Source organism: Labrus bergylta, chromosome 5, assembly GCF_963930695.1.
Source record: "Labrus bergylta chromosome 5, fLabBer1.1, whole genome shotgun sequence".
Lineage (NCBI taxonomy): Eukaryota > Metazoa > Chordata > Actinopteri > Labriformes > Labridae > Labrus > Labrus bergylta.
In genome coordinates, this window is record NC_089199.1 from 22,653,452 (window position 1) to 22,676,325 (window position 22,874).

At 42.3% G+C, this 22,874-nt stretch overlaps 3 protein-coding genes across 3 annotated transcripts; 1 reads left to right on the forward strand and 2 right to left on the reverse strand.

The window, feature by feature from the left end:
• Window positions 1-259: 259 nt before the first annotated feature.
• pde12 (phosphodiesterase 12) lies at window positions 260-6,827 on the reverse strand. The gene is made up of 8 exons (XM_020627650.3): window positions 5,940-6,827; window positions 4,646-5,073; window positions 3,303-3,408; window positions 2,883-3,027; window positions 2,193-2,271; window positions 1,962-2,084; window positions 1,574-1,779; window positions 260-1,438 (listed from the first exon to the last, which is right to left on the reverse strand). Exons 1-8 carry the CDS (start codon window positions 6,530-6,532, stop codon window positions 1,319-1,321), a joined length of 1,800 nt encoding a protein of 599 aa, XP_020483306.2. The 5' UTR covers window positions 6,533-6,827; the 3' UTR covers window positions 260-1,318.
• Window positions 6,828-7,635: 808 nt separating this feature from the next.
• Window positions 7,636-18,521, reverse strand: atp6ap1la (ATPase H+ transporting accessory protein 1 like a). The gene is made up of 8 exons (XM_020630745.3): window positions 18,236-18,521; window positions 11,901-11,923; window positions 11,660-11,742; window positions 11,225-11,293; window positions 10,705-10,859; window positions 9,572-9,622; window positions 9,091-9,328; window positions 7,636-8,049 (listed from the first exon to the last, which is right to left on the reverse strand). Exons 1-8 carry the CDS (start codon window positions 18,367-18,369, stop codon window positions 7,792-7,794), a joined length of 1,011 nt encoding a protein of 336 aa, XP_020486401.1. The 5' UTR covers window positions 18,370-18,521; the 3' UTR covers window positions 7,636-7,791.
• A 1,238-nt stretch (window positions 18,522-19,759) lies between these two features.
• Window positions 19,760-22,367, forward strand: rps23 (ribosomal protein S23). The gene is made up of 4 exons (XM_029276775.2): window positions 19,760-19,866; window positions 21,218-21,377; window positions 21,678-21,798; window positions 22,179-22,367. The coding sequence occupies exons 1-4, from the start codon at window positions 19,863-19,865 to the stop codon at window positions 22,323-22,325; spliced, it is 432 nt and encodes a 143-aa protein (XP_029132608.1). The 5' UTR covers window positions 19,760-19,862; the 3' UTR covers window positions 22,326-22,367.
• The last annotated feature ends 507 nt before the right edge of the window (window positions 22,368-22,874 follow it).

A 22,874-nucleotide genomic window follows, 5' to 3' on the forward strand; every position in this document is an offset into this window, starting at 1 on the left:
CTCAATACTTGTATTAAAAGTATTACCGTAGACACATATTCCATTTCTGGTTCAGGAGGCTGTTGAAGTACTTTTATAAAAAAAATGAAAAAGTGGTGTCTGCACTTTTATTCTGAAGGCGACATGGCCTGATTTCCGTCGTTGCTCGCTAACACTGACTGACTTGACGGTCGGCTGCTCAGTTCTGTCACTGACTCGGGGGTGTTAAAATATGTACTGTAAATCATAAATCCGACAAAAAAAATCCAAAAACAACGTGTCATGTTTTGTTTTTATTCTTTTGTGTTTCTTGGGTTAGGGTTAGAAAATGTGCTGAATAGTCACGACTGTCCAACTCACTCCTCAACCTTCATTGTAATATTTGTTCGCACCCCCATCGTATGACACAATGGTATGTCCATAAGCCCCGCCTCCTCGACACTCCTGACCAATCGAATTAAAACAGCGTGGCGACTGGAGGTGGAAGCTGCTGAACTCATTTCACTGAATTGACATTTTTCCGAGAATTAAAAAAATAAAATCTTTGAACTATCAGTCACATGGGTCACATGACGGTCGAATAGATTTCAGACTCGCAATCCAATCATGACGCTGTTTCCATGGAGACACCGTGCCGTAGGAACTTAAACTGTAATTGAAGATGGAGAAACGATGCACTTCATCACCACATTTACAAATAATTAAAGATCTTTTCAAATGTGGAAGCTAAAATATCTTAAATTTGACTTGTCATAAAAACATACTTTCTTTCTTTAAATAATTTGGATTAAATGTGTTTTTAAAAGTCTTTTTTTTTTTAGCTATTTATGGCAGAATTACTTTCATAAAAATAAAATAAAAATGTCAACTACAGGAACGGGCTTCAACAAAAACAACTTAAATGTGACCCTAAACCAGTGACGTGATTTATAAATAGGTCACCGATATTTATAACACCTTTAAATGACCTTTAATGCTGTCGATTCATTTTTGACTCATGAAATTCAGAAGAACTGAACAACTTATTAGGCAAAAAAGCAAGTATTTTAAAAAAAACTCTATTTGCATTTCATTACTTTTTGCTGATACAACACATACACTGAATATCAGTGATGGACATTGCTTATTTCTTTGACCATATTCGCAACAGTTCAGTTAAAATTTAATGTGAGACACTTCTTCGTTGTGAGATGTTGATTCTCTCTTTAATACAGGAACTCTATCACAGCTCAAGACTTGATCCAAACGTAAAGAAATCAGGAGTCAAAGTGGTGGTTTCAGCAGCGACTGAAGGTCTTGCTCTCCTGTGTTGTAAGTCCAGATGGTGTGAGGTCAGAGGTCAGGGGTTCCAGCGCAGGTCACAGACTAAAGCGATGTGGTCGGAGGGATGAGCGACGCTGGGCAGAGCCTCGTAGGTGGTGACCTCCTGGTGGCTGGGCAGAGGAATCACCTGCTCCACCTGCACAGACACAATCAACATATGCACCATCCTCAAAATCATCATGATCGTCTGCCAGTGCTTACTCCCAAATAAAATCTGACACCCTGTGATGTTTAACGTCCAGGGGATTAGTTTCAGAAGAGGTGTCAGTACCTGCATGCTGTCCGGCTGTATGAAGATATAATCCAGGCAGCCGTGAAATCCTCCGACGTAGTTTGTGTAGGCGGGCTGGCCGCAGGCGCTCAGCAGCGGGGGGAAGTCAGAGAGCAGCTCCATCCTGCAGGACTCCTCCGGGCCCGAGCTGCTCCAGTCGGCATGCTGCTGAGGAACCTCGGCCTCACTGAGCAGCTGGAACACGCCTGCACGCAGGAAGAGGAGATGCACAGTGACAACATTAGGCAAGCGTCATGACAAGAAGTGGTTTCTTATATTTAATTAGTCGTAGGGTTGTAGTGACACCAGCATTTTAAAACTTCACTAAATGAAAAAGAGTGAACAGGATTGCTGCTTCTATTTGCATTAGTGTAGAATATAATGTTACCTGAGTTTGGTAAGGAGTTAAAGTCACCACAAAAGATGAGAGGGGCTCCAGGTGCAACCTCCCTGATCACATGACTCAGGTGTTTCAGAGCCACACCCATCTGGAACAAGCGGACATTCCCTCCTACAAAACAAATTAAGCCAGTTTTTTATGTATGTGTGTTCTTACAAATACAGTACAATTCATCTCACTGACTCAGGAGTTTCCACACAGAGGAAGGAGTTTGTTTACCTTTAGGGTGGAAGTACAGGTGTGTATTTGCCACACACACCTTCCTGTCTGGTTTATTCAAGTCCTCGAGCACGCTGACCTGCAGAGAAACGAATCGGTGTTCAGAAAGTCAGATTCACAAAGCTGACCAAAGTCGTTTCCACCAAGCGGTCCGGTTTGGTACGATGAACTCTGATCCTGACTGCGTTTCAACAGCCAATGATATCCCTCTTTGGTAACTGATGTCATAGCAGTGCGACTCAGTGTAGTCCATAATAAATTAAACAAAGAAGGAGAACGCAACCATGTTAACAAAGGGCAAAAATGGAGGACTTCCAGCAGAGGATTGAACCTCCGAGGTCGTCCATGGAGCGGTGCTACGCGCTAAATTTATATTTATTATTTATTATACAAAAACTGAGTTGAACTGACTTTTGAGATCCACAGGATTTTTCAGGAAACATGGCACGTTTTGGGTTTGTCCTTTATGATGCCTTTAGGGTTGGCTCGTTATTTTCAAAGTCACCCCAAGAGAAGAGTAGAAAAAAGTAGGGCGGTATGGATGACCGGCGGTTTGTGGAGTGCGTTTGTAAAAACTGCTTAAAGGACCGACTTGGATTTCAAAAATTCCAGTTTGAGGATCAAGAGTACAAGAAGTCTTAACCCTCTTTGTAAGGGATCAAAGCAGTCACAGCAGGTGAAGAGTCGTACCTGCAGGGTGGTGGACCTCTGCAGAGTCTTCTCCTTCAGAGCGCTGTTCACAGAAAGTCTCTCCAGCAGCTCAGAGTGGAGGGCTTCACTGGACAACGCTTCACTCAGCATGATGTCATGTTGGCTCAGCAGCTTAAACTTTGACCTGAAAAGACAACATGATGTAACCTTTAATGTCCCGAAAAACATAATCCTGGATTATAAAAGTTTACCATCACATCAACTAAATACTGCTGTTACAAAATATATATACAACTGTGGAGGGAAAAGAGAGGATGTTTGTTTACTGACGATCAGCTGTGATAAAATGAACAATTGCTGTTGTTGATGTCAGTATGGAAACATTAAATCATACAACACTGAAATAACACAGAATAAATTATTATCTGATACTAATTATCTAAATGCTGCAGACCTGACCTTCGGTAGAAAGTGGCGAGTCCCTCATGCTGCTTGTCTTTCACCCTGAAAACGCCGTCCAGACCGAAGGCATCAAGAGTCGGAGTCAGACTGTCTGTGAACACAGCTGAAGAGTCCAGAGAGCACAAGAAGAGTCGGAGAGTAGAATCACACAGAGAGCATGTTACGGTAACTTACATGAAGGTTATTATTTTTTTTTTTTTATGTGTTGACATTTCTGCAAAAAAATAAACAAAACGATGACTGTGCATGTTGTACAAGTGTCAGAAATGAGACTACATGGATGTTATTTCCTTTATTACATTCACTCTTTCTGAGAGGAACTTTTTGGAGGGGTTATCTCGTCGAGGCTTTATAGAAAGTAAAGATGAAACTCTGTAAATGAACTAACATGAGGGAGGTGATGGTTTCTGTATTGCTCAAAAAGATGTCATGGTTCAGTCTCTGCAGTAGCAGCTTATTACACTACCAGCTCCATGTAGGGTTTGTTTAATTTGTGAAGCCAGTTTCCAATTCTTCACTGCATTTCATGTTTCCATGTTGGCATTAATAGCATTTAGCAATCTGTCAGTTATTTAGACATTTCAAGCCCCTCCACAAAGTGTGTATGATAAAAAAAAAGGAAAGGAACAAAAATTGATGGATGATCTTTGATGAAGAGACTTAGGACCCGATCACACAGACGCATCGCCAGCAATCTACAACAGGAGAACAAAACTAAAAGGACAACACATAACACAGCCACTTGTATGTGTGTGTTTTTGTGTCTAGCTGTATGCGCACTGATGCTCTTTTACACAAATTAAGTTCCTGACGGATAAATAAAGTTATTTGAATTTGAATTTGAATTGAAAACCATTGTTTTCCGGTGGTACAGTGCACATGCAGGGCGCTCTTCTAAGCTGCTGCACGACAGATTTTTCTACTGGTTTTTCAGCGTGCATAAAAGTTAACTTTTTTTTTGTAACTTTTCAGTTCAAGACGCGGAGTCGCAGTGCTCATCAATGTGTCTTTTGGCCGAAGTCAAATCAAGTAGGAGGCTTTACCTTCGGCATTTCTCTCCCTTCTCATCAGGGAGCAAAGCTAAAAAAAAAAAAAAAATTCCCACTTATTAAATAGCCCGCTCCACAAGCGCTCCCAGCAGTACTTTCCCCCAGATATTTGTGTGTCTCTGTGTGATGGGTTCCTTAATGTGAAACCTCAAAAGGAATCAGCTCGGAAAAACTTTAAATAAATAAAAGTTGCCTCACATTGGAAATCTGGACACAATGAGAGTGTTTAGTTACATTTACATGTAACTCAAACATTGTTGTCGACTCCATCTGTCAAACATCCCATGTTACCTTTGTCGACCTCCTGCAGACAGATGACGTCAGCGTTGTATCCGGCCAGCTCCTTCTTGATCAGGTTCAGCCTGTAGTCCAGCTGCAGGGCGTACGGAGCACAGTAAGGGTAAAGCACCGTCTTGGATAACTCCGTCTGGGCGTAGACGTCAGCGAGGATGTTGTATGACATCACCCTCGCAGACGGCCACTCTGCCTCTTTGATCGTGTACGCGTGTCTGTTGTCGAACGTGCAGACTCCCGGTCCTGCCTCCACGGCTCCCACAGAGATCAGCTCTTTGACCTGGCCGCTGCGCTCTCCGTCTTTAGGCGTGCAGCGCAGTTTGAGTCTGTGGCCGATGTCCTGATTGGACGGGACGTGGACTCTCCCGCATCCCACTTCGGTCCAACCGCCGTCCTCAGCTGGAGCTTCTGCAGCAGCTTCAGGGCTAAGACGAGAACAAGAAGAGAAGAGAAGAAAGGATAACGCTGACGACCCTTTACAAGTACCTGTTATTTTCATCAATCAATCTATTAGTGCATCTCTCATTCTTGCATTTGCTTTTACTTTTCAATGCCAGTCCCCTCATTTCTTCCCGGACTCTGAAATTAATCAATCTTTTCCCTGATGGTCTCGTAAAACTTTCATATAGAGGCATTTATAATCAGTCTGTTTACCAGTTTAAACACCCTTTACTGGAATTTCTCAATTGACAAATTAGAAATTTTAGCTGCTTGAAGTTCTGATATTGATTTGTGTGCCATGCCAACAGAGGCGCTGCATGTCAACAGGCAAGGCAGGCAACTGCTTGGGGCCCCAGACCAGCAGAGGGCCGCAGAGGGCCGCAGAGGGCCGCACAACATTTGCACTAAAGCAGCGACCCATAATGTGCAAATTTTCCAATGACAGTAGGAAACACAGCCACATTTGACAGCATTCGCTCTCATCGCCCTTTTGAAAGCTGGTTGGAGGACCCCTTAACTAAGCTTTGCCTTTGGCTCCAGTGGACTCTAGACTCGCCACTGCATGCCAATATGTTACAACGTTACAATTCACTCCGCAGACGCTTTCATCCAAAGCGACGTGCATCAGAGAGTCAAGTACAACACTAATCCATTCATACACCGCCACTGAAGCAGCGGGAGCAATGCGGGGTTAAGTGTCTTGCCCAAGGACACATCGGACATGTTGCTCAGCTGGGGATTGAACCCTCGACCTTCCGGTTGAGAGGCAGCCGCCCCTACATGAACAATTCTTTTTATTTCACCTGTAATAAACTTTGACTGTGTAATAAAGATTTGACTGGACTCGGACCTTGTGTTTGGGGTGTTTTCTTTATGCCATGTGAACTCGCAGTCCTGCAGGTTACCAAACTCCAGCTCCAGATTGGGGCAGACGGGGAACTCGGCCATCAGGGACGCCGGGAGCTCCGCGTTGGTGAAGGTGGGCGCGTTTCTCTGCACCGAGTATTTCACGTCCCCCACCTGCAGCACGGCTCCGTCCTGCCACGCCTCCGAGTTCAGCACCGTGTCGGCCACCTCGCCGCCGCCGCCGCCGCCGCAGTACAGCTTCACCACGGTGGGCTCCGGGGCTTCGCACGACGGCTGCTGCCCCTTTATCCTCTTCGTCTTCTTCTTCGCCTTCCCTTGACCCTTAGCGATGTTGTTGGAGATCCGGGAGAGGACCTTACCCAGCGCCTCGTCCTGGTCCCGCAGCATGTGTTTGTTGCTGCCGTCCAGGCGGAAGGAGATGGTGAGCTTGGGCTCCCCGGGGAGGCACCTCACCACGGCGGGCTCCATCCTCCTGCTGCCCCGGAGGAGGCTGCAGGCTCCGGTTAGAGTCCTCGGTGAGGACGAGAGCAGACGGCGGGGGGGAAGCAGCAGAGCAGCGGAGAGGTGACTCAACATGAAGGAGAAAAAAAACAAACTACGACGACATGAAACGAAGTCTTGGTCCTCTCTGTGACGTCACCTTGTTGCGCTGGATGCTAACAGCTAAGCCAACACCGGACACGAAACTCACACTCACAAAAAGACACACGGCTGCCTATGTTCAGTGTAGACAACACGCAGGGGTCAGAAAATAAACAGCTCGCTTAAATAACGTGTCGTGTTGTATTTTAATTCATAGAAGTTGATTCGTTAGCTGCCACCACTTTCTCGGTCGGCGTGAGTGTGTTCTTCTTCTTCTTCGTCTCCTCAGTGTGTGGTAGATTGGACGCTTGTACAGGTCTCACTGCCCCCTCCTCCCCCAGCGGACAGAATTGAAATGGCAACAGTCTTGTATTAACCAGGATATTAATATTTACAGTCTATGATTTAACTACAACCTAATGGTCAAGGGGTTCCCAAACTTTGTCATGCCAAGTACCCTCATATTAATCTCATACAGCCTTAACACTAACTTTGAAACTTGCAGCCTCAAGTAATATTCCTCCTCCAGTTATAATCTATGTTTATGTGTTTGCTCATGATGAGAGACAGAATTGTCAGAGTCTGCAATATTTCTTCAATCAATTGCAACAAATAGGCCCACAGAAAATAAATAAATAAATGGAAATGGCCAAACTATGATTGTGAAAGAGGTGACTGTTTCTGATTAGCACTCTTGAGACCTCAAGATTTGACCTTATAGTCTGGTTCTATGGACGTGCAGACGCCACGGGTTGTCAGGTAAGAACATGTGATGACAGTAATGAGTCCAGTCTGACACACACTCTCTCTATTTGAGATGCCGCTCACATGTTGAAGATTAGTCTTAAAAGGATGAATAAGAACTCCGGAGAACTGAGGTGACGGGTTCAGTCGTCTTCTCCGCTTTGTAGCTTCACTTGAGGTGTGGTTTGATTGACAGGACGGACAAGGGTGTGAGGTCAGTGATAGGTGCAGAACATTAACTATTCAAGTGAATGTGGAGTGATGAAATAATGGCGTCTTCACTGATAACTGCGGAAAGCGGGTGATCTTTCTGCACAATGATGTGGATGGAAAGAAAGCAAACAGAAGATGAATTATTTATTTATGTTTTTAATAAATTATCTGCAAAGACAAATACATAAACTCACCGATAGGAAAATAAAAAACAATATAAATATATATTCATAAAATCTACTCCTGAGCTGAGTGTATCCTATCACATCAGACGAGTCTCTCCTTGTGTTTCTTCGCTACATAATATTTTTCTCTGGGACGTTCTCCAGACAGCAGTGTTCCAGCGGTTCAGAGTTTTGAGGGAAGTAGACGTGTGACTTGTGTTCGTCTTCATGCTCGATGTGTTTCAGGTGGATGACCATGTGCAGGGCGTAGGCCAGGACCAGCAGCAGGATGAGGGAAGTGATGAGGCCCATCAGGATGGCGGGCGTCAGGAAGGTGGCGCAGTCGCTCGCAGGAGAAAATTTACCAGAGGTGACGTTGAACGCCTGAATCTGTGGAGAGACGTTTTCAGAATAACAAACAGGGTACAGTCATGTTAAACAGAAGTGTTGTCGTACTTGAAGTCGATCTTGGTCTCGAGACCACTTTTTGAGGGTCTCGGAATCGAAAGCATTTTTACTCGGTCTTGTCTCGGTCTCAGACTGGGTGACGCGCCCCCTGCACACAAGATGATGATTGTTCAGTGATATTTATGGTCTTGGTCTCGATCCCTAAATGTCTTGGTCTTGTCTCTAATCTCTGGTAAGTCTTGGTCTTGGTTACGGGGGTCTTTCTTGACTACAACTCTAATAAACAGTCTCAAAACTCCTTTCAGTGATAGAAATCCTCTCTGGATTGAAGGTGCAGCCCTGATGACTGTGATGGTCTTCAGCGTTATTAAAACTGGTTTCAATTTGAGAATCGTCTAGTGTGTAGCCAGCCTTACAGATGTTCAGCAAACTTTAACATTTTCACATCACACGGCTCATTAATTGGCTTCACTTTTGTTCTTCAGGTCACCAGCAAAAATGTTACATTACCATGTCATGATTGGGAAAACAGTCTCTTTTTTAAGGTTTATTTTGGGGTTTTTCAAGCCTTAGAGATAGGACAGTAGATAGAGTCAGGAGTCGGGGGAAAAGAGAGAGGAGAAAGACATGTGGGAAAGAAGCCACAGGTTGGATTAGAACCTGGGTCTCTGTGCATGGGGCGTGTGTACTAACCACTACGCTGCCAGCGCCCCGGAAACACATTCTTTAATGGAGGGTTTTAGTTGATATTAGTAGATATTGCCACGTCCAGATGTTTCAGAGCAGCTGTATCTTTTATTTGGAGCTGTGTTTCCACCTGTGACTGTGGGTCCAAAATGTCACGCCTTTTAGCTCTGTTTTTGGTCTCTACCAACTCTTTTAGGAAAGACCTGGTGCTATCAGTATCCCTGATCGTTAATAAAGACAGACCGTTCTTCTAGTCGTCATTGATAACGATGCAGCTAACTGAATGGAATCTGACTGTTTAAACCGTCTACAATGACTAGATGATCAAACATGTACCTGGAAGTTGGTGAAGGTGACAGACCAGCGGCGGGCGTGGTCGTTGCCGGGCAGCAGGAGGGCGCTGTGGCGCTGCAGGCTGCTGACATGGAGGCAGTGATAGGAGGAGGAGGCTGGAGCGTACACCTCGCTGGCGTTGAACACAGCTTCTTCAGACTTGTTGTAGAGTAGAGAGACGCTATCCACTGAGAACCACCACTGGCCTGACGACTCGTAGAAAGTGTTGGAGAGCTGCAGTCTGACGTCCAAGGGATGAAGAGGAAACCGTCAAACAATTTGGTCACAGGGGCTGCTGTCATGGTGACGTTTTAGCATGAATCATTTTTTGTCCCAAGAAGGATTATTAGCATTTAAACAAAATCAGAGTTTGATTTTCAGTGTCTCGTCTGTCACCCCTTTAAGGTTGCTGATTTAATCTTACATTTTAAATAAATATTTAAACATTTGAGTGGCTAGTCGGGAGATAGATTTTATGAATTACCTGATAGACAGATCTCTTAAATCTTCCACATCTCCGAACTTCATAACGAGCCTGTTGAAAACAAAACAGAGACAGATAGACTTAAAACTCACAGACACACGTACATGAGAAGAAACCACTCCATGTTTCTTCCCTTTGTCATTAGAGTGAGACAAAATATCGATGCCACAATACATCGTCGTCCTGACTCTTGTGAAAAATAAAATGGTTGGTGCCAAAAGAAGATTTCTTAATTCGAAATACATCGAGCTCTAAACAGATTCACTTCCAAATTTGACTCACTGCATCACTACTTCATGACTCCACATGGTGGCGCTTATGACATGAATGAGGGTAACGTGAACAGGAGTGCCAAAGAAGAAGAAGACAGCAGGGGATAATGCTGCATAATGCTGGTGAAAAGAAGTGGTAAGAGTCAGGGGCGTGTCTGGACTTTTTTTAACTGGGGTGGCCCATCTGGTGCACTGACTTATGCAGGGGTGGCATTACGTTTGTGGGCACACACATGCAAATTCATTTATTTTTCTTACCCTTTCTATCCCCACAAATTACATGTACTTGTAAGTAACATAATTTTTCAACATATGCATCTTTTCAGCTTGATTCTTTAGGAATTAAAAACAAAGATTTATGTGCAAAGTGACAATTTTAAGTACTTAGAAAATTGCATTCAAACTCTTGTACACTGTCTAACTAAAGCAAAAATACTTTAATTGGCAAGTAATTGATTTGCAAGTCAGACAGTTTACACAAGTTTTTGCTTTGGGTTTTTTTATGGAAAGAGCAAAGTATGTAAAGAATTTGTTTACAACTAAAAGTACCTACAAAAAAGTCACTACATTTTCACATGAAGGACACTACCAGCAGAATGATGAAAACAGACAGAATGGTTGATTTCAACTTAAGTCACATTCCAATAAGGCAAATAGCCAATCATATAGATTTGGATTTTGGGGTGGTGATCAGATTTCAAATGGGGGTCAAAGCCACCCATGGCCACCCCAGAAGACAGGTGTTTCTCCACTTTCAGTTAAAACACAGTGTCACTGAAATTGCTCTTGTCCCTGAGGTTTGTATTTGACCAGTTAAACGGGTCAACAGGTGGGTCACTGGGACAGACAGATTGTACATACGTGGCCTTATCCAGGCTGCAGATGGACTTGCTGGTGTCGACAGCTTTCAGAGGGGAAAACGTTCTCTCCGTCAGGTCCAGCTGCTTTTGCTTCTCAAAGCGTAGAGAAAGTTTCCTCGCCTGCAACAGGAGGCACGGCTCCCCATTGGATAACACCTGGTGGGCGGAGACGGCAGTATTATTTGACAAAAAGCCAAGTGCCTTAAACATGCGTTCGCTCTAATGGCCAGCAGGGGGCAACTCAACTGGCTGCAACCATAGACTGAACGTAGACACAGACGTAGTCTCAGTGACATCACCATCTGGTTTCTGAAGCAGACTTTCGAAGCCCATGGGGGGCGGTCCTCATATTGTAAATGTTTTAAGAGGGTGTTGAAGAAATAAGAGGAAGACACATCTGGCTGTAGATGATCTATTTACGATTAGTCAATTTTGACAAATATTTGCTGCTTTACTTAATTTCAAGTCTTCTAATGTTTACCATTGTTTAACAGTAAAATATAATTCAGGGACCACTCCACCTTGAGGGGAGGAAAGGGAAGTGCAGCTCCTGGTGCCTGAAGCAACTTTCTGCGAAGAACATCTGGAGTCTGGAGAGGAGGCGAGAGACAAGGAGAAAAGGAGAAAAGGAGAAAAGGAGAAGCATTTCTTATTGGTCTCATGAAACATAGATTTGATTATTGATTTGATTCAACAACATGAAGAGTGAGAGACTGAGTTGCACTATGCCTAACTGACAGAAAGCTTTTGTATCTATAAAAACATTAGCAACTACATCTGCATTTACAATCAAATAAATCTGTAAATCTTCATAGATTTCACTCACAGGTGAATCCAAACAATACCCTCTTTCACAGAGCAATTCTTCAGGTTGCTTACATGTTTACAACTCAAATGCAGGACTTGTGTTTCTGTCATTTCCAACTTCTGTCCTCGTCTACCATCAACACGTTTACCTGCATTTGTCCGGTTGGTTCATCTTCAGGTGAAAAATCTTCCTCTGTCCACACCCCCCTCTCACTCTGCCCCATCCCTTCATCTGGAGAGAAAGTCGACAGCATGGATTATGTTCTTATTTTATTAAAAAAAAGACATACTGGTTTCAGAGACTACTACTTTAAAGCCCCTGAAATTTCTTCAACAACGTCTGGGCTGTGATGACAAAAAACGCTAGATAGATAGAAAGATGGAACTCACCATGGAAAGATGATAAAGAAACACTGCGAAGAGAAAATAAAAGATTAAGATTAAAACTATTTTGACACAAAATATGACACAAATACAATAAACAGTCATTGATGTAACTAAAAAAAAGAGCTAAATTGGGTTTCAATCAGTCTTTCTAAATTGGTCTAGACTCAGGACCCACCACCAACTGCTTAAAGAGAAATTGAGTCCCAAATTTCTGTTTTTTTTTTTTACTGATCAAATCTATTTTAAGGTCCAATCTGTAAGATGTGTAGTGAGGGAAATGAGGGAAATTTTCCTCCTTCTAACTTTAGATTCTGTTCCTGAATGCTCTGGATTTATTTGGACCAGAGAACGTAGGCAGGTTTTAAGACACCCCCACACACGGCCGTTATGGACGCCCCTCGGTTTGCCTGATATGAGAGCAGTTATCAGGTCAAACCAACGGATGTTGCAGCGATGGAAGCGGGCAAGAGAACTGGTTCAGATAGAAGTGATTATACCCGACCTAAAAAGCCTCTGCATGTTTCTAATAAGCTCCACGAGCAGAAACGTGCTCAAACTAGGATCAATATTGGAGATGCTTTTGAAAAATGGAGAGAAGTTAGAACGCAGAAAGGTTTACAGACCGATGCAGAGCTGGCTAAACACTGAAGCTTCAGTGTCCACCACATGGCAACCTGTGTGAGCATCGACTCTACAGAGGAGGGGGCGGGGGGAGACAGATCTCTACAGTGTTTTAAATTTAGACTGCAGTACCCATTTTAAACACTAGGTGTCACAGTTACATATTGCTCCTGCAAAATGGTGCAGTTTGGACTTCAGGTGGTACGAAACATGTGACAGAACAAAGAGACCGAAAAGTCACACATTTGCAACACACAGAAAATTGCTCCATGTCCCACTTTTGGGTCCCAAACCACCAGTTGAGAACCACTGGTGTAAATCTTCTTTAGTATCAAACTTTATTTTAATGCTTAGAGGGCGCTGCCTAGTGGTAAAACAACAAATATGATGTCACAGAATGATAGCCTGTTTGCATAATGTAAGCTAGAAAAAAGAAAGAGAGCAAAGATGACCAGATGATAGACCTGTGATATTTCTACTACCCATAATGCATCTGTGCAGCCCAGTGACCCGGCTGACCCGTGGATTAGAATCTAGGGTAACAGACAGTGTGATCAATCTGGAGCAGAGATGTACTATTGATGTGATGACCCACTCTGACCAGGATTACAGAAAAATAATGGACCAAGATTCAATATTAGAATCAGCTTAACACAATAGAGCAGCTTTGATTGTTTTCATGAAACAATCAAGGTTCAGGGATGATGTTTTTATTATCCTGTAACATGAGGCTTCACGAGTGTTTGTCCTTTTATGCTCACATTGAAAACAGTTTTATAAAATGAGGTTTTATGTAAAGATTCTTCAAGGTCATACAGCTTCATGCCAGTGTGGCAGACAGTGTGGAAGACATTTGCTGATTACACTAAAAACCTTCAAAGTTAAATAAAAACAGATCATTAGTAGATATGTATTAGTAGTTTAAGGCAAAAAAAACTGTCAAAAAATCTGTGTAGTTATTTTTAAACATGTTTGTTTTGTTCCTTTTTTTGTTCAGTCATACGTTTTGTCCCATCTGAGGTCAAAACTGCACAATTATTTATAAATAACACTCATTTTATGTCTCTAGTCTGTCTACAAACACCCCAAGTCCATGCTCTCCGTCTTCTGTCTGCTCCACTTGTCAGAAAATGTGTGCTCAAACAGGCCGTTTGGAGATCATGACATCACAAAGGGCAGTAGCCCCTCCCCCAGGTGGGTGACACTCCCACAGCTAGGTGTTTGTTCTGCCCTCTGAGTCTGCCTTCTCATCGTAAACAATAGAGCATGAAATGAGAAAGCCGGAGCCACCAGAGCCCTTCCAGAGAGGGGGCGTGGTCAGACAGAGCTCATTTACATTTAAAGGTACACACAAAGAAACAGCCTGTTCTGAGCAGGGCTGAAATAGAGGGGTTTATAGGCATGATCAAATACAGGATCAGAGTGGATTCAGAACAAGAAACTTCACACACATGTTTTGAGGAGCTCTGAGATTGAAGAGGAGGAGAATATGTGACCTTTTAAGTAATGTGAGTGTTAAGGTCACAGCGTCTGATTCTCATCATGTTCATCCTCATCAATCTATTCAGTGACCCCTCGCGCCTTATGGGTGAGAGCCTCGACATCCTGCAGAGAAAATCTCCCATCAGGAGAGAGATATTACATCACAGGATAAAGGTGATCACTCAGACTATACCTTTGTATTGATTAGAGAGCGAAGGGAACTCAAACCATGCAGCTAAACGCCTCCAACAACCAAACAGAGCCACCAAATCCCCTCCAACGTTTCCTTCACTTTGTCACGAGTCTGTCACTTACAGGTCACACAAGTCTTTTTATATTATAATGTTTGTAAAAATGCATATATCTGTGTGTGATAAATGACATTAGGTTGTCTGAACAGTCAAATACTGGCACTTAGAGAACAGAAAAAAAGAGTCATCTGATGGGCAGGAGTGTTCCTTAGAGGAAGGTGGAATATTTAGTTTTGAAGCATTTATTGGATGACGCTGATGACATACCTCCTATTATATGACTATAATCCTGATAGAAAAATAATTTCATATCCTTCATAATTTATTCTATGTTATGTCTTTTGTATTGTCTTATCTGGACTCTGAGTCTGTCATAATGTTTTCACTGATTGATCTACTCCAAAAATTGCTTTACTTCCTGTTTCCTATAGGATTATAAATATAACGTTGTGGACGTCTTTTTGCAGGCGTAGATAATCACAGGTGTCATGGAACAATAAATATAGGAAGAAGAAACTTATTAGTGCACATGATTTTAATCAGTAGGACTCCCAAACGTATTTGGTCAGGCCCCCATCACGTCTCACCAGACACATCGACATGTATCGACATACGCTGAAAATACACGTCATGATCTCGGCTGTGCCTCCTCCTCATTCCTTGTGTTTCTGTGTTTTACTCCTCCCTTGTGTGTGTGTGTGTTGTGTGTTCTTTGTTTCTGTCAATCAAACACATCCTGCTAATCCTTCTGCACATCCACTCATCAAGCTCCTGCAGTAAATATCCCTGTGGAAGGCAAACGTTTCTTTGTGAAACTGGCTTTTCCTTTATGGTTTTCTAAGCTGTGCTTTTGGTTGTTTTTGTAGGTAGGTCTGATTTCCCCTAATGAATTTGTTTTACGCCTGTTCATTGATCTGTTGATACCATGGGGTTAAAAAGGCAGAGTGAGCTTGACTGTCTTCAGAGAGCGACTATGATGTCTTCTCTGCTGCATGTGAAAGGTTTTCTAAATCATATCACATCGTGTTCTGTTCGTATTTCTATAAGAGAACTACCAATTCTCACTTCTACACACCAGTCTTCCCCTGATTGTTCAGTTCACCTTGTGGTAATGTGCTGTTGCTAATCTGATTCTATGCTTTTGGATCTCATGTTTTTTTTTTATCCTGGATACTAACTTTTCCTCTCCCTGTCTCAGGATTACCTGACTTGAATGATCTTGGCCACTCAGAAGGCAAAGACCCTCAGCACCCCCTGCATGCAGAGTTTAGACTTCTGCCGACAGGGAGGAGGTTCACTTATGTTAAGAGGGTCAAATCCAACAGATACCTGAGGTTGTTTGTCCCTTCAGCTGTTAGGTTCTTAAATAAGCTGTAGGCACTTTTACTGTAATGTTGTTCTTTGCGTCCCTTATCTCACTCACGTCCATCATGATGATATCCATGCTTGTTAAGTTTCTATGTGTGTGTATTTTTGTCTTTGTGCTGTTTTTAGGATGTATTGCCTGTTTGGACCTCTGTTGCAAACCAAATTGCCCCTCTGGGACAATAAAGATTTTCTAAATCCAAATCCAAAATCAAGTCTTTTGCCTCAACCTGCCAAGTTCTCAGCTCCTCTCATCCACCACCACTTCAAATAAACTTCTCTGCCGTCACCCGAAACACCATTTAATAAATAACTTTGAACTATAACCGTCTGTTTCTGTTTTTGGGTCCCAGAATGACTCATCCTGACAACACACTGCCGGCCACGCTAACAAAGTTATCTCAAACATTGTCTACAAAGAGTTCAGAGAAGCAACTTCAATGGGACAACAAGCTAAGAAAAACTAAGAAGCAGCTTAGAGTCAGCGCCCCACTTTGGGTATTACTGATTTAAGTCGCGTTATTGCATTATTTTGTGCAATCACATGAAAGCCCTAATCATTGTCTGTGTCCAAATGGTTGCAATAATCAGAGCGATGTAAGGTTTTTTACATTTGTACATGCCAGGATCCATTCAGGTGTGACTGTAAGAACAAACACGTCCATATCTCTATGTGTCTATATAAGTAGCATATCTGGTCCTTAACAGAAAAATCATGAAACAATCGATGACTTAATACAGAATCCAATATATTACGTCATTGTTTCCCAGGTGAAAATTACAGTTTTTAATTTATCTCTGACTAAAATAAAAACTAAAATGTTCAGCCCACTCTGCTCAGTTTGGCAGCAACATGCAGCCTGATTCAAAATAATCTGTACATCTAATCTAAATGAACCCAGTACATGCTCCACCCCATACCCACAGACTCCCTGGGTGTAAATCCTCTCAGTAGATGTAGATTAAAATGTGTTTCACATATTTCACAGCGCACAATGTATTTTAAATCTACTCCGTTTAGAACAAGAGGGCATGCAGCCGCCAAATCCTCCCCGACTCTCCGACTCCCTGCAGCCAAAAAGGTTTAGCTTCTTGTGTATTGAGTCAGAGGGATTGCATTGATTACATAATCATGCAATCATGAGTGCAAACACACACACACACACACACACACACACACACACACACACACACACAGTTAGGTCATGAAGGATGGGGCGGCTCTCAGCCAAAAGAAGATTTTGTGGCTTCTCCCTCTATAACAATCAGCGGCTGCACACCAAAATAAATTACTCACTGCAGAAAAGCTGCCGTCTTTACATCATGCAGACAAAGAGCAACATGAATAGGATGTCATTGTGTTTGGTTTATGTCATCACTGTCGACAAGAGCGATTGTAAATGTAGAACGATTCTGCTAAAAAAAAAAAAAAGTTGATTATGAAAGGACACTCATAATGTTTTTACTTTATGTCCAACACCGGTGAGTGTTCAAATTGAATTTCCTGCCTCAAATGATCGGACAAACTTCTCTTGTCAATCCCTTCAAACTCACTTTTTGAAAGCACTTAAACCTATTGAATCTCGTGCTGTGTACCTCTTATGAACTCATTGTTTTATCATTTGAATAAGTTATCAGAGGTATCAGAAAAATCTCAGCTATGGGATGTAAATGTTTCAGTGATGGTTACCTTAAGGCAACTTAAACCTTAGAGAAGGTTTGCACTATGAAAAGCTACATTTTTAATCTGGTCTTCTGTCTGTTTTCTGTTCTTTAATGGGACACAAAACACCTGCATGAAAGCCAGATGTGCTGCTCCATAACTGCGGATACCGAGATGGTTTGTATCCATTTGATTATAAAAAATGAAGAAAGGAGAAGAAGCGCCACCTGGAGTGGAGGTATGAGGTGCTCTTTGAAAAGGGATACAAGGTCCACATGACCATGCTGTAAAAAAAAGGAACTTTAATATTTTAAAAGAGAGTGCCTTTGAGTTTTTCTTTCTTCTTTTCTAACATTTTACCATGGAGTAAAAGGAGTAATGTCACAACTGGTTATATTAATAGAACATTGTGCCCTCTTTGTGATTCCGCCTCAGCACTCACACGCTTCGTTTCCAGCAGCTCATTAATCCACTGTACACCTGCTCAGCACAAAGCCACATTCAGAAATGTAGCATTGTGTGTGTGTGTGTGGACTGAAGCGTCGAGCAGCTAAGTGGGCAGATATTTTTTTTTTCAGTGGAGATGTTTGAGGCCGAAGCAGAGCTAGAGAAGATGCCGAATGATAGTGCTGCTCTGTGTGGACACATTGTCCATAGCTGCTTATTACGGAGATACGACGTCTGGTTTTGGGGGGATGATGCCACATTGTTTTTCCACCTCCAAATGACCGAATAAGTCAAGTTCATGCAGATTTAAGGAAACAAACACAGTCATTAAATGCACTGGCAGGTTGTGGTGGACAGCCGATCAGAGACACATGACTAATCTTAAAGCTGGACGTGTCAAGAGTCAAAGATTAGAGAGTCCAGAGAGGTCAAAAAAACAACAACAGCGGCCAATCAAGGTAGATAAAAACATCCTCTCTGTCTCTGATTATTTTTGTCTTTTCACCGACCTGTTAGGCGGTTGTCGATTCTTGCCGGTGGAGGACTGGAGGTGGAGGAGAAGGAGGGAGAGGAGGAGGAGGATGCAGCGCTGTTTCCATGGTGAAGCCATCGCCGTGGTGACCAGAATGAGATGCCAGCACATCAACCCTCTTGCTCCGCCGGTAATCTGCTTTAATCAACCCACTGTCTTTAAGCCCCCATAACTGACAGAGGAATCAGGCAATCGGGACACGGCAGAGACAAACAGGTTTGGGAATAGCCCCGCCCCTTTCTGTTACAGGACATTCGCTGTTCCCACATTTCATTGTTTAAAATCTGTTCACTAAAGCAGGCTAATTAGGTCACCTGGAAACAGAGTCTGTAAGGCGTGTTTATTTATCAAGCACCAAGGCAATAAAAAAGGCTTCACACAAAACATCAAGGGCATCATGACAGAGGGGGGGGGGGGGGGGGGGGGGGGGGGACAAATAAAAAAAATAAAGTAATAAAATGTGTGTTGGGTTTGTTCATCATCTCCAATTCATTATATGGCTTAATCATCAAAGATTATGAATGTAACACAAGACAATTAAAAACCCACACAAACATGGACAAGTTAAGCCAATTGGACGAAATTGCATATACTGCAATGTCCCTTTTTAACCAACAGAGGGCTCTCTCTCTGCTTTTTGCGTTTCTTGTTTGACGTCAGTAGCACAGAGACAAACTCAAATGTATTATTTACAGTCTATGGATTGAGTGGTGTATTACTTATATTTATAACAAAAGATCCAAAATATGAAAAATGGAAAAAGGGATATTTTGCATTTTTATTGTTACAGAATTAAAATAAAAACACAATATTTATTCATGAATAGATTTAAATGTAATTTCTTTGTACAAATTAAAATAATCTTGTCATGAACCCAGTACCGTGACACATAACATATTAAGAGTTGCTTGTATCACTACATTCTTATCAGACATGATGACTTATCATTTTTTATTGTGTATTATTTTTTTTAAAATTATTTGATCTAAATATTTGATTTATTAAACCATGAAGCCAGGATAAACATCGTTTTTTTAAAATAACAAATCGTCGAGATGAACACAAATATAGTGGGCACATTTTCAGGAATGATCAATCTTATCATATAAAGTGTAAGAGACTGTACCTGTGAATCACCTGTTGATATTTATGATCTATTTTTATAGGCTTTAACTTTTGCATTGCTCTTTATTTTATTTTAGAGTGTATGTGTTACAGCTTAAATGTTTGCTATTTAAGTTTGAGTCATTTATTAGTTTGCAATTTGACTTCTCTCCCTCATCCTTGTAGAGCACCTGATTCCTTCACATCATTTCCTTGTTTTTTTTTTGTGACCCTGTGCGGCACTTGTATCATTGTATTAACAATATATGTCATTTTACATAACATTCAATGACAATAACGTATCAACAAATTAGTATATACAACGTAAATCAAGAAAACGTGTGACTTTTTTTTGGGAGAATTCGCCATAATTTCACCGCTTGTGCTGTAATTTCAGTCAGGCGTTTAATAAAGCCACGCCCGACCGGGGTCCTCCGACTAGACATTGCCGCGGTGCATCCTGGGACCTTCCTTTCCATCCCAGGCTCGCTTCTGCAATCATGGGTACGGTCTGAATTCTATCCAAAATACACATTTATTCAGTCTACTGCTGCGTTTTTTCACATCGACGTAGTTTAGGAACACCTTATGAACCCTTTTCGACGTGTTTGTGACGGATAAACCGCGCAGTCGATAAAGATATAAACCGTTTTAAAGGTTTGTCTTTCTCCGCAACGTGGAGCGGCCATAACAGACCTGCCGAGCCGCTAGCTGCGTGTTAGCATCTTAGCTTCCATAGGATACATTTAATTCACAGTTTCAACCTTTTTTTTTAACGAGTTTTATCTGGGTTTTTAAATCTGGATAATATAACACACGTTTGGATGTTCATGTTGGTTATCAGACTCAGAATATGAGTGTTAATAAGGTTTAGTATTTCTATTTAAGCGGCGGTAGCAGCGATTAGCTTCGTTAGCTTTTACAAGTAAAGCTCTTTTAAGGTGTTTCAGTAAGTCTACATGACTTTATAGTGTTTATTCACTCACAGATACATTAAATTAGTTAAAGTCCACCTGTGTAAGAAGCTGTGGTGCTTCTTGTTTCTTAGTCTCAGCTCGGTCTCATGTAAAACATCGCAGTGTCTCTCAGGTGAGGATTTCATCTTCCTGAAAGTTAAATCTTTAATCTTTGGGTAAAATCGCGCTGCTTCCTTTTAATCTGTGAGCCAAAGCAGCTGGACTAACACCTGTGAGAGACAAAGAGGAGGAGATTTTCATTGGAGCTCAAGTGTCAGTAGTGAAACAGTATGTAAGAGGTTAAAGGTGTGTATTTATTTTAGTAGAAAAGTTCATTGGAAGCTCCTGAAAGTTGTCTTCGGCTCATCTTATTATCGTGAAGAAACTTTGTGATCTGCTGCAACATGTTGAACTAACCCCAATCCAAGTGAACCTGAAGCCTCATTTATAATCTACTTCATTGAAAATGTGAAATGTTCCACATGTTAGTACGAAGAGGCTGAGGTACGACCCAGGTGTGCACCTCCTCTAAAAATGTTAACTTGTGTCGAACGATGTGATTGGACGGCGAGTAGAATCCTATTTCCCGGATTTTGAGACATTTTTGGCATTGCTGGTGTTTTCAGTATTCGGCAGATGGAAGAACGCTACAAGCCAGTTTATTGAAGTGCCGCTCGATATTCATCAGCTCCAACGGTAATCTGATGGCTGTGTTCGGTTGTCGTGGTTTCCTGTACGCAAACGAGCAGAGAATGTGGAGGATTCGGAAACCTGCGATATAGAAATCTGATTGCCATTGTCTGATTTGTGTTTGAAGGCAGAAGTGTGTGTCAGGCTTCAAGGTTTCTGCACTGCAAAGGCTCTTAACTGTTTTCCCCTGCTGGTCTCTCGTCTTTTAGGAAAGTGTCGTGGTCTGCGCACAGCCAGGAAGCTCCGTAACCATCGCCGTGAGCAGAAATGGCACGATAAACAGTACAAGAAGGCCCATCTGGGCACTGCCCTGAAGGCTAACCCCTTTGGAGGAGCTTCCCACGCCAAGGGAATCGTTCTTGAGAAAGTGTGAGTACCATTAATCTGAAGTCGTGATGTTATCTCTCTCAAGAAGAACATTCAGTCCTTTTGAGTTTGATGTCAGTCTTTAACCCCTCTGATGCTTTATGGCACTGTGTTTTTAAGCCTTAAAAAGGGTTGTCAAAGATGAGTCTTTTTCTAAAATGTATTTTACTGCTCACATTATGCACTGAGGGGAGGAAAATACAGCTATGGAGAGATTCCATGAGGACCTGTGGCGGGGTGAAAAAAAGAAAACTACATGTAGCAGCTTTGTGTTAAACAGTTTTTTTTTTTTTCTGTCTGCAGGGGTGTTGAGGCTAAGCAGCCCAACTCTGCCATCAGGAAGTGTGTGAGAGTTCAGCTCATCAAGAACGGCAAGAAGATTACCGCCTTCGTCCCCAACGATGGTTGCCTCAACTTCATCGAAGTAAGCGCCCGTCATGTTGACGTCTGAATGCAGCCACACAAATGTTTTCTCTGCAGGATCTGTAGCTGAAAAATGTCGATAATCGTAGTAGTCCCTTTTAAATATAGCTCAGACTCCTTTTTTCACAACTCCAATTCCTGAAACATTTTCATAAAGCTGAACTTGTAGGGTCCATTGCAGGCCAAGAAAGACCTCCAAAGCTGTAGCTAATTGGTCTGTTGTCTATTAGTCTGTAAATCTATCGTTAACACTATTTGGACTTAGAAGCAGCTTCATGTTTTCCTGTTGCTGCTCAATCTTCAGGCCACGTTGAAATTTAAAACAGTCACTCAGTTCCCCTGGCTTTGCTCTCCCTCTAACGTCTCCCCTCGCTCCTGCAGGAAAACGACGAGGTTCTGGTGGCAGGATTCGGACGTAAAGGTCACGCCGTGGGTGACATCCCCGGAGTCCGTTTCAAGGTGGTGAAGGTTGCCAACGTCTCCCTGCTGGCTCTCTACAAAGGCAAGAAGGAGAGACCCAGGTCATAAACAGTTGATGCACGGAATCAAATAAACATGTTTTCAATTACAGTTGAATTGTTTTGTGTTCTCATTTCAGTTTGTCACTAGAAATATCCGCTCTGAATTCAGACTTATGCGGCAGGGATGTCAGATTTGTCCCAATTTAAGAAAGTAAGAAGGTGTTGCACAGTATATAATAAAAATATAAAGTGCTGTGAGCTCCTGGTCAGCTAAGATTGAGCATGAAAGGGGAAAAATGCCAAGGTTTGCTGTCCTTTCCCAATTGGTTTAGTCTCTCTTTAAAGCACATTTGAGTTTCATGCTCTGCTCAGGGTCACTTCTGCATAAAGGTGTTTCGATTAATCGTTTTTATGATACAGATGTGGAAGATTTTGGCCTCGATGCAGTGATGGAATATAATTATCGGGTACTTTGCGTGGCTTGTAGATTTTCTTTTGACCCATTTATTTATTTAGGTAAAGACACTAATGATGACATTCATCAAGGGTGGCAGTAGTTCAGTCTGTAGGGACTTGGGTTGGGCACCAGAGGGTCGCTGGTTCAAATGTCTGCTAG

Excerpts from the sequence above, each read along its gene's own strand:
- rps23 (XM_029276775.2), top strand. Across the intron at positions 21,378-21,677 it reads GGAATCGTTCTTGAGAAAGT|GGGTGTTGAGGCTAAGCAGC; the intron begins GTGAGTACCATT and ends TTCTGTCTGCAG. Across the intron at positions 21,799-22,178 it reads GTTGCCTCAACTTCATCGAA|GAAAACGACGAGGTTCTGGT; the intron begins GTAAGCGCCCGT and ends TCGCTCCTGCAG.
- atp6ap1la (XM_020630745.3), bottom strand. The coding sequence starts at position 18,369 with ATGTGCTGGCATCTCATTCTGGTCACCACGGCGATGGCTTCACCATGG. Across the intron at positions 11,294-11,659 it reads AACCAACCGGACAAATGCAG|ACTCCAGATGTTCTTCGCAG; the intron begins GTAAACGTGTTG and ends CCTCCTCTCCAG. Across the intron at positions 10,860-11,224 it reads TTCCCTTTCCTCCCCTCAAG|GTGTTATCCAATGGGGAGCC; the intron begins GTGGAGTGGTCC and ends TCCGCCCACCAG.
- pde12 (XM_020627650.3), bottom strand. The coding sequence starts at position 6,532 with ATGTTGAGTCACCTCTCCGCTGCTCTGCTGCTTCCCCCCCGCCGTCTG. Across the intron at positions 3,028-3,302 it reads CTCGCCACTTTCTACCGAAG|GTCAAAGTTTAAGCTGCTGA; the intron begins GTCAGGTCTGCA and ends TTGTCTTTTCAG. Across the intron at positions 2,272-2,882 it reads AGAGGTCCACCACCCTGCAG|GTCAGCGTGCTCGAGGACTT; the intron begins GTACGACTCTTC and ends GTTTCTCTGCAG.